Here is an 11416-nt window from a genome sequence, read left to right as displayed (position 1 = left end):
TTGTAGGAAATGAAACAAAGAAGATGGGTCAATAAAGGTTTCTTGTAGATGAGATTTTTGTCCAAACCTGAAGGACAGAGACTAGTGGGAACAGTAGTGAACACTGGGGGAGGGGGCAGAGGAGCTCAGTTAAGTGGAAGGTCAGGAGATGAGAGTGATGTGTGAGGAACAGGCAAGAGCCCAGTATCATTGGATTTAAGCAATATAGAAGGGAAAAAAGGGACAGTTAGGAGGATTGAGGGGGAGCCCTCAGGGTGACCATCCTTGTAAATGGCTCATCAAATAGAAATATCAATCCCTGCGGTGGATTAGATGCCTGGGAGGAATCTAGGCTGAAGAAGGCTCATTCTGGTGGCAGTGGAATTCCAGATAAGAGAGGGCAGAGCTTGGGGTGGAGAGACTGGCAGGGTCCTGAGGTCCTGGCCTTGGGTTTCTAGATTGTATTGAGAGTCTGGGGAATTGTGTCCTCCTATTCTTGAAAACTCTCAGACTATTCCTTCCTTGGGTTTCCCAGGGTCATTCCAGCTGAAAAGTAAGAGAATCCTTTAGGAAGAGTGAAATGGAATAATATCCATTACCAAGTGTAGCCTGGGTTTTCCATGGAGCTGGTTGTAAAAGTAGAAGAGCCCATCCTGGTAGCATGTTATGGTTACATCTGGCCATTGACTTGTTTGTTATTTCCTGTCTACCTCTTTTCTCTTAATCCCTAGGTTTCCATGGTTAAAGGGCTAGGCTTAGGTCCTTTGTTTTTCATAACTCAAATGTTTTTGGAAGTTAATTATAATTGTGATGGTTTTGTGGAATAAATTTCCCTTTTACCTATTGAAGGTCAAAATTCCAGACTTGTCTCCTCCCCAGGTTATGAATCTAGAGGGTAACCTACCTTCTTTTGTTAAGCTAAAAATATTAATGGTAGGAATGGAAGCCATAATGAACCTTGACTCATTATGAGAGTGTGCTAAGCAAGCCAGCAGGCTAAGGAAAGTTTAGACTGACACCTTCCTTAAATGGACAAGGACCCCCTTCTCCTGAGATAAAGTAGGAGAGAGGAGTTGAGGAATGTAATTCCCCCTCCTCAGTGGTTATTTATGAATCAGATCTCAGGGGATGTCCAAGGGAGGGACTGAGAGGTGAGCTCACCAGGGAAATCTATATCTATAAAGTGAGAGAGTGATAACAACAATAGACTTATGCTAGAGAAGAAATCTGTCTTTTTTCTTTCTTTTAGATTGTAAAGAGAGTGAAGTTACCACATTGAATGACCAGTCAATGAACATATTAATTTAAAATGAATCCATTCTGTCTCTCAAGAATTCTAATTATTATACTGTCATTGTGTTTCTTATGAACTACCTCAATCCCCAATCTCAGTTAATTAAACATTATATTTTATATTTCTCCTTTCCTCATCACCGTTATTCTTTCAGTGCTACCAAATGTAAAATCACTAAATATATTCCAGTAAGAAATGACATTCCTTATAAAGCAAAGACAGGATATTTTGTCTATGGCATGTCACACCCAATGGTTCCCCACAGTCTCGATATAACATGAGACCTCTCGTCTTCATATAGCTAGAATCAGAGTCTGATTCCGTATAACTCTTTGGAATCCTCTTATGTTTTCATCTTCATAAGAGTAATTTAACCTTTTAGGAAAAGAAGTAGAGAATTCCTTTTTCTTCATTTTCCCCTCATTAATTACTGGTAATATTTTACCCCAGAATACATAGTACTAACTTCTCAGAAATTCTTCAAAACAAGTTCTTACCAGATCAATTTTGACACCTGTGATGAGGAGGAATTTCAGAACACTTTCTCCTTTTCTCCTCTACAGAATCTCCTGCCTCATTCAGAAAATGGGTACCATTTCCCTTATTCCACAAGAAAAGCATTTCACCATTAGATACTTCTCCAGGTTTTAAGTCTTCCCACATGATTCTCACTTGAGACATAAATTCCTTTATCAATATTCCACTGGGCTCAGAATGACTGTTCTCCAGGGCTGGCTCTGATTATCCTGAGGGTTAGGAGTTTGGGGAAAATCCCTTGTGTGCTTCAGTTTCCTCCAATTTGTTCATGAGGACTGGACTAGATGAATTTTGAAGGCTCAGCTCTAAATCTCATGACTTTTGCTGGTTTAGGGGTCAATAACACTCAAAGATGTGGCTGTGGACTTCAATCAGGAGGAATGGTGCCTGTTGGACCATTCTCAGAAAGAGCTATATATGGAGGTTATGCTGGAGAATGTGCAGAATCTCCTCTCTGTAGGTAAGGACCATTTCCTCTCTTAATTCTGAATGTACCATTATGGGAATATCTTCATTCCATACCAAAAGTCCAGAATTTTGAGCCTTTGCAAATGATTAAAAAAAGCAAAAGTTCTAATCTCTGCCCAGAGTTGTCCTCCTGCCTGCTTTTTATTAGAAAAACATTATCTTTGGATTATGTAATGGGAAGCTGGGACTTTCCTTCCTTGCTCTTGAATAATCTTTTGTTTTAGGTAGCTTCAGGTGAAAACTTAAAGGAGTGTTACATATTTACATTCCTAAAGCTAATCTCAGAAGTCATGTAGTCCAGTCTCTAGTTTGACCTGAATTTTGTATACAATTTCTCTATTAATAAGCAGGGAGCTTTTCCTTGAAGATGGGCATTGAAGGGAATCCTGTACCTGTCAAGGCAACCCCTTCCCATTTTGGATGAGTTGGGGCTTTTGAAAAGGATTTCTTGTTAAGAAGTATTAAATGGCAGATGAGCCAATTTGGCAGCATATGACAAATGGTCAATGGTTATGAATAAGCACTTTTCAGATGAAGAAAACAAACCTCTCAGTAATCATGAGAAAAATGTTCTAAATCCATCTTGATGAGAGAAATAAATTAAAAGAACTCTGAGGTATTACCTCATACCTCTTAGATTGGGCAATGTGACAGTGAGGAAGGTGACAAAGGTTGTAGGGGATGTGGCAAAATTGGGAAACTTAATACATTGCTGGTGGAGTTGTGAATTGATCCATCCATTCTGGAGAGCCATTTGGAATTATACCCTTAAAATACTGAATGTCTTTTCATCCAATAAAACCACTACTAGGTCCATACCTCAAAGAGATTAGAAAAAAAGGAGAAAGGCCCTACTTTTAGGAAAATATTTGTAACTGCTCCTATAATAGCAAAGCATTAGAAATTGAAGAGATGTCTATCAGTTGACGAATGGCTTAAGAAATTGTGGTAAATTATGGTGATGGATTACTACTGTTTTAAGAAAAGATGAACAGGAAAATTTCAGAAAAAGCTGGAAAGATCTTCATGAACTGATAAGCAAAACCAGGAGAATATTATATACAGTAAAAGTAATATTGTGGAAATATCAGCTGTGATAGACTTTGCTACTCTTAGCATTGCAATATTTTAGTATAATATCGAGGGACTTATAACAAAGAATGCTATGCACTATAAAAGGGAATTCTTGGTTCTCTTTGAGTTCACACTTGTGAAAAGGGAATTTTTTGTTCTCTCTGCTTAGTTAACACTTTTGTTGGCAATAACTTTGAATCAACACAAGCTTGAACTAGGTGGGAGAAGCTTCTAGAAAACCACTTAGTAAGTTCATACCTTACTTGATACTAGCTGAGAACAAGCCAGAAATTTAAGAGTTCCCACACTCAGAAAAGTGTGATTCCAAAGGTGAGAACTCAGACAATTTGGAAGCTGTGATTGGCCCTTGTGAAAAGGGGCAGGGACAGGAAACCATCATAAAAGACATGAAGGCAGTCTGGTAAAGGTGATCTCTGTTGAAGGAGGCTAGTAGAGAGTGAACTCCAAGAAGAGAGTCACTCCAAGGAGAATGTTAACTCCAAGAAGAGAGTCATTCCAAGAAGGAAGTTGACTTCCAGAAGAAGGTCAGCTCAAAGAAGAAAGTAGGCCTCAGGAGTCACCTTCAGCTCTTGTCATTGTCTTGGGTGAGTGGATAGCTAGTTTTCTTTCCTGTCTTCTGGAGATAGTTTAATTCTGATTGAAGGTTAACAAGTCCTGGCTGAGCCAAGCACTGGAACAATATTTAGTCAGGCTAATATCTTTTCTACCCTTTTGTATTTCTGTACTTTATAAATAAAAGATTTATAATTTTCATATATTTAGCCAAACCATTAATTTTAACACTTACAGCACCACCACAGAAAGAATTTTTGGAGTTGGAAGGCAGATGAAAGCATACAATTTTTTCACTTATTTCTTTTGGTTTTTGTTTTTGACGTTTGAAGTTGAAGTTATTCTTTACAACAATAAGCAATATGGAAATAAAATAAAAAAGTATAAAACTTTGTTCACATCCCCTCATTCTGCCTAGTCCAGCAAGTTTATCCTTATTCCTCCTTCATTCTTCCCTAAAATTCTAAGTGAGAGGCTAGGAATAGAAAGGAAGGGAATAAGCATTTAAAAATAACTGCTCTATGGCCTCAACTGGGTAAAGGGGTTCATACTTTCATTAATTTCACAACATCCTTGTGAGTTTGATACCTTATTGCCCTCAAATCTTGGTTGAGGTAATTTAGGTAAACAGTGATTAAATAACTTGCCAGGGGTTGCCAGCTTGCCACTTCTCTGAGGCTGGATTGAATTTGTTTTTCTGACTCCACATTCTGATCTCTTAGCCCTTCACTACCAGTTGCCTTTAATTTCTGTATAATGGAGGTTGTGGAATGTGCCTATCCTTCTATTAAAAGTGGTAAATAAAGATGGAATTTTCAGATTTCTGCCCTCCTAGAAGTGTCCCAACAAAGAATACCACAGAAACCATCCTGTAGGCCTTGCTTACATACATATCCCTTTTTCTTTAAGAGGACTAATTTTTTTATCTTTCTCTCCTGATCCCTTCTTCCTTATGCCTAGGAGTTACCATTCCTAGAGAAGATTTTCTCTCCTGTTTTCAGCAAGAGGAAGCACGATGGCTGCTAGAGCAAAAAGGCCCAAGGAGCTCCTGTCTAGGTGAGTGAGGTGAAAGCAGGTCTATGAGGGTTGTTATCCCAAAAGTCTTTTATCTATTGTAGTGAAGGGAGTGCTAGACTTTGCGATTGGAAGACCAATGTTGAATCCTGGTATTCATTTTCCTGAGAGATGGATGATGATGGACTCAGTGTAGATTTGTGTTTTTCAAGCTCTGGCACATGTGCCAGAGGGGGCTGCTCTCCTTCCCCTCTCCCCTCACCTCAGGACTTTTCTTATTTCATCCAACACTCTGCCCAGCAGCCCAATGGGAGTGCTTCCTCCCTGCCATGTCTGTGGTAAGGGATTGGCTCCTATGTAGCATGAGAATTATAGTTTGTGTACTCAGTCTCTAAAAGTTTTGCCATCGTTGGTATAGAGTATGTGACATAATATGTGATAGATTTAAAAATAGGATGAACATTTAGTATATCTGCACTAAATTCCATTACTATCTTTGCATCTATAGAGAAAAGAAAAATTATATTCCACATGGAAAATTATTGAATGAGAGTTAAAAAGAGTGATGTTGTTTCTCAGCTGAACATATAAAATTTATCAAGATTGGCCATGTGAAAGAGCAGCTGACTTACTCAGTGCATTGAGAGCGAGGCCAAGAGACTAGAGATTCTAGGTTCCAATCTGACCTGAGACACTTCCTAGCTGTGTGACCCTGAACAAGTCACTTAACTTCCATTGCCTAGCCCTTACCAGTCTTCCCCCTTGGAACCAATGTACAGTATCGATTTTAAGATAGAAGGTAAGGGTTAAAAAAAATGAAAGAATAACTGTGCATCGAAAATGTGCATCCAAAATGATGAGAACAGAATATTTGGAAGATCATTCGAGATTGAAAATATAAGAATAATCAGTGACTTTGAAAGGAAAGTTAGAAAGTGCAATGGAGATAGACTGTACTAATGTGGACAGAGTATTCTCAGGCAAAAGGTTTGAGTTGAGAGTTGAGTCTAGTTGCAGGAAGGTTGGTCAGGTCACTCCTCTATTCTGAAGTCATGACCTGAGCTATAAAGTATAATGTGAATCTTGGGCCAATTGTGTGGTTTCATTCTTATTGTATATGAAGATATTTCTAAAATCATCTATCTTGCAGAGATGACCAAATAATGTATCAGAAGTCTGCTTCTGCTTATATGTTTGAAAAGTCCTTTTTGGCAGGGGAAATAGAATAAAAGTCAATTTACTTTCTTCCATTAGGGGAAAGAATGTATACATTTGTTTCTGTGCATATGTGCTTGTGCCAGTGAGCATGTGTGTGTGTGTCCTCCTTCCTTCTATGTTTATATAATTTTTTCAGAGACAGAGACCAATTTTGAAGTGAAGAAGATATCTACAAAAGTGAGCCTTTTTGTGCAAGAATGTGACCCTCAAAGGTGCATGAATGAGGGTTCCTATGATTTGATTTTGAGAGAAATCTGTGACTCTAATATCAAGGTAAATAAAAATCTAAAGAATGACTATGAATTTGATTAAATTGCATAAAAATTCAGACAGTATTTAATCCTATATCAGCATATGAAATTAACCCCAGAAAATATCTGTTTTCAGGATAATGAATACAGCAAATACTTTCCTGAAGAAGTTGGACTCGTTCTATCACATGAGAAACCTTCTGAAAGGCCCGTGTGTCATGGTAACCTAGGGGACATGGTTTTTGGCTCAGGTTTAGACCTCATTAGACATCCAAAAAGGAAACATATAGAGATACTGTCTGTGAGTAATAAAGATGGGAGACGTTTCAGTCAGCAGTCTGAGCTTGATTCACATCAAAGAATACACTGTAGAGAGAAACCTTATGAATGTAAACAATGTGGAACCACTTTCACAAGTAAGGACAGTCTTATTATACATCAGAGAATCCACACTGGCAAGAAACCTTATGAATGTAAACAATGTGGAAAGGCATTTGCAATAAGGGGCTATCTTGCTGAACATCAGAAAAACCACTGTGGAGAGAAACCTTATGAATGTAAACAACGTGGAAAGGCTTTCACAGAGAGGGGAAGTCTTGCCAGACACCAAAAAGTTCACTCTGGAGAAAAATTTTATGAATGTAAACAGTGTGGAAAGGCTTTCACACTGTGGGGTGGTCTTACCACACATCAGAGAATCCACACTGGAGAGAAACCTTATGAATGTAAGCAATGTGGAAAGACTTTTACACAGAGCAGCGGTCTTGCTCTGCATCAGAAAATCCACACTGGAGAGAAACCTTATGAATGTAAACAATGTGGAAAGGCTTTCACAATGAGAGGCTATCTTACTGCACATCAGAGAATCCACTCTGGAGAGAAACCTTATGAATGTGAACAATGTGGAAAGACTTTCAGATGGTGGAGCCTTCTTTCTGAACATCAGAGAATCCACACTGGAGAGAAACCTTGGGAATGTAAGCAATGTGGAAAGGCTTTCACACGGTGGTGCACTCTTGCTAAACATCAGAGAATCCACTCTGGAGAGAGACCTTATGAATGTAAGCAATGTGGAAAGACTTTCTCACAGAGGGACAGTCTTTTTAGACATCAGAGAATCCACTCTGGAGAGAAACCTTATGAATGTGGACAGTGTGGAAAGGCTTTCACACAGAGCATCCATCTTGCTGATCATCAGAGAATCCACACTGGAGAGAAACCTTATGAATGTGGACAATGTGGAAAGACTTTCACAACGAGAGGCTATCTTACTGCACATCAGAGAATCCATACTGGAGAGAAACCTTATGAATGTGGACAATGTGGAAAGGCTTTCAGACAGAGGGGCAGTCTTGCTGGTCATCAGAGAATCCACACTGGAGAGAAACCTTATGAATGTAAACAATGTGGAAAGTCTTTCACACAGAGGGGCAGTCTTGCTGTACATCAGAGAATCCACACTGGAGAGAAACCTTATGAATGTGGACAATGTGGAAAGACTTTTACACAGAGTAGCGGTCTTGCTATACATCAGAAAATCCACACTGGAGAGAAACCTTATGAATGTAAACAATGTGGAAAGGCTTTCACAACGAGAGGCTATCTTACTGCACATCAGAGAATCCACTCTGGAGAGAAACCTTATGAATGTGAACAATGTGGAAAGACTTTCAGATGGTGGAGCCTTCTTTCCCAACATCAGAGAATCCACATTGGAGAGAAACCTTATGAACGTGGACAATGTGGAAAGGCATTCACACAGAGCATCCATCTTGCTGATCATCATAGAATCCACACTGGAGAGAAACCTTATGAATGTAAGCAATGTGGAAAGACTTTCACACAGAGGGGCAGTCTTGCTGGTCATCAGAGAATCCACACTGTAGAGAAACCTTAGGAATGTGGACAATGTGGAAAGACTTTCACACATAGGGACAGTCTTGCTAGTCATCAGAGAAACCACACTGGAGAGAAACCTTATGAATGTGGACAATGTGGAAAGACTTTTACAATGAAGGGCTCTCTTGCCAGACATCAGACAATCCACTGTCTGGAAACCTTATGAATATACTGTTAAGAAAGTTTTTCTTAATTTCTTTTTTCTTTTTAAGAGGCAAGGGAACAAAAAGATTTCTGTGTAAGAGCTCCCCTGCTGTGCAGATTGTCAGTTGATTATAGTTAATAGGGTGTGGCTGATGGTAGGTGAGTTGCATACAGTTGAAAGGGCTTTGGTCTCTGGGCCCCCTGGGGAGAGGAATGAGTGGCTCATTCTCTTTGGGATGGGTAGTTTTCTCTGAGTATTGGAGGTAGAGAAATGGATTTTAAGGCCTTAAAAGTCTCATTGATTTTTGTTGATTTGTGATGAGCTTATGCAGGTAGTTAGATAGTGGGTATATTATTAGACAGTCTGTGTAGAGTAGTTTAGGCCTTGGCTTGTCCGTGGCAAAAGAAGCTGCCCTCAAAGGCAGACAGATTTAGGGTTTTTTACAACTTTTTAGTTAGGATTGGGGTTTTAGGTATAGTTATAAGCTATTATAAGATTACTCTCTTCTTTCTATTTCCTATCCAAACTTTCCTATGAATAAACTAGGTGTTTTGCGTTTACCAAACTGTTCTCCTGACCTTTTGTTTAAATTCCTTCCAAAAATTTTAACCCTTCAGAGCCTGGCATGCCAGCTAGGAGTTTGATTAAACTATTAATCTTCTGTTTCTTATCAATAATAGGAACAAGTAGAGGAATAATTATGGTGCTAGATATCATGGTACGGGTAGTAAAGGAGGTGGTACCGGTTTACCTCAGACAACTCCCACTCCCTGAAACCTGCAATGAGATTTTACATCTCACAGTTTTGGATTGTCTCCAGTTAGTACCCCTAATGGGAGCATTTTTGCTGTCCATGTTGTTTCAAGGATATCAACTGTATCAAGAATTTAGTTTAATCCTTACTAAGAAAAGGAAACAACTAAAAGAGAAATTAATGTAGGCTAGAGTTTTATATCTTGAGGACTGCATCTCACAATTGACTAAAACTATTAGTCAACAAAATGAAACTATCTCTCGCTTGACTCAACTGTCTCTTCTACTATTTTCTAACTCTTCCCACCAAGGCAGCTAAACACAAAACACAAAAGAAAGTTGCTACAAATCTTAACCTATTCCCTTTAAGAGAAGTACCAGCTTTTAATCCAAAGAAGAAAGAGTAACTTTTGGGCACCAAAAACCATTTATCACTCAGAAGATGGAGGGATTTAAGTTCAGGACACCTTTTGAGGAGGAGCCCATAGTTGAGATAATAAAAGCTGGAGACAATATGCAGGCAATTCAATCTAACCTGGATTGATATTGAATATTTTCTAAATGAGTTACTAACTAAAAGGGGAAAAAGATAAAGTTATCAGGCTTACCAGTGTGGTTAATTGGGCAGTCAACTGGTCAGAGGTTGACCCTCATTGGAACTTTAATGAGGAAAGAGACTATGGAAGATTGTGTCAAGTTAGGAAAGCAGTTCTTAATGCAATGAGAGCACGTTCAAATAGACCTGGTACTTGGACAAAATTTGAAAAGCTAAAGCAAGAGAAAAGAAAAAATCCTTCACACTTAATGGACAAACTTATAGAACTGGGAGGAAGATACATAGACATTGACTTGACCAGAGAAGGAGACATTAGACAATTGAGAAGACAGTTTGTAAAAAATTGTTGCAAAGTAGTCAAGGACTATTTCAAAACCAATTGCCCTACCTTGATGAATTTGGACCTTCATAAGTTAAGATGAGTGGTAGTTTATGTTTATAATGGGCATGAAATGAAAGATGTCGATGATAGTGATTTGGTGGATGCATCAAGAAAGGAGATAAAAGTTTTAAAGGGAAATATCTTTCAATTTTTTGAAAAATCTTTCAATCCTTCAATTTCAACCTTTCAACTTGAAAAAGGAGATGCAAATTTTGGGTTAGTTATGACTGATAAAAGAATATAAAACTCAAAGAGAATATACAAACCAGAGAGCAATTTGTTACTTCTGCAGAAAAAGAGGATACCTAATTACAAATTGGAGATGCTGGAATCAAATATTCAGCAGTTTTAGGAATAATGTTGGGAACTTTAGGAATAACTATTCTAGGAATAACAACTATTCTAGAAATAATAACAGAGGCAATTTCAAAAATAACAGTTTTGGAAATTATGGGAATGATAGAAACAATAACCAAACTAAGGCAAATGAATTGTTATAATATATCCTTAATGAGGCACATCCATGCAATAGCCAAAATACAAATCCACCTAAATGAGAGGAATCTCAGAGAGGTGCACATGGATTTTTATGAAGGTTTGCTAGGGGAGAAAGGACTCTGGAATCAAATAGTGAAACATTTGATTTTCCAGATACCAATATAATTACATCACTCATCCCAGTCCATTCTCCCCTAGATAGCAATTGGGGAGAGATCTGTTGTGTAAATTAAGAGCCATGATAGCATGTACTCAAGATCGTGATATTACATTAGAACTACCTGAAGTATCTCTTAATTTGTTCCAAGTACTCTTTAAATAATCAGGAGGTGGATAAAACTCCAACCTTTAAAATACCAACAGATATACCCTAATCTCTGGGCTACATCTTCTACCAATGTAGACCTGCTGAAATCAGCTATTCTGTTTCAACTTAGAACAAAAGGTGGTCCACATCCATCTTTTCCCACAATATCCATTATCAAAAGAAGCAATCGAGGGAATTACCCCAGTGATAAATTCTTTAATCAAACAGAAATAATCCCGTGCAAATCAGAATACAATCCACCTATTTTTCCTATTAAAAACTGAAACTAGACGAAAATGGAAAACCAGTTTATGTGTTTGTCCAATATTTAAGCACTATTAATAATCACATCATTAAAAGACACCCTGTTGTTCCAAGTCCATGAACTATTATTTCCTCTATTCCTAGCACCACTAAATATTTCACAGCAATAGATTTGTGTTCTGCCTTTTTTTTAAATACCTATCC

At 38.2% G+C, this 11416-nt stretch overlaps 1 protein-coding gene across 1 annotated transcript; it reads left to right on the top strand.

The window, feature by feature from the left end:
- Window positions 1–6347: 6347 nt before the first annotated feature.
- Window positions 6348–8412, top strand: LOC123234518 (zinc finger protein 260-like). Its single transcript, XM_044660422.1, has 2 exons — window positions 6348–6430; window positions 6545–8412. The coding sequence occupies exons 1-2, from the start codon at window positions 6374–6376 to the stop codon at window positions 8303–8305; spliced, it is 1818 nt and encodes a 605-aa protein (XP_044516357.1). The 5' UTR covers window positions 6348–6373; the 3' UTR covers window positions 8306–8412.
- Window positions 8413–11416: the final 3004 nt, after the last annotated feature.

This window comes from Gracilinanus agilis, chromosome 2 (assembly GCF_016433145.1).
Source record: "Gracilinanus agilis isolate LMUSP501 chromosome 2, AgileGrace, whole genome shotgun sequence".
NCBI classification, from domain to species: Eukaryota; Metazoa; Chordata; class Mammalia; order Didelphimorphia; family Didelphidae; genus Gracilinanus; species Gracilinanus agilis.
This window is presented reverse-complemented; position numbering and strand designations above follow the sequence as displayed.

Coding starts and splice junctions, on each gene's coding strand:
- LOC123234518 (XM_044660422.1), top strand. CDS start 6,374: ATGAATGAGGGTTCCTATGATTTGATTTTGAGAGAAATCTGTGACTCT. Junction 6,431..6,544: donor TCTGTGACTCTAATATCAAG/GTAAATAAAAAT, acceptor ATCTGTTTTCAG/GATAATGAATACAGCAAATA.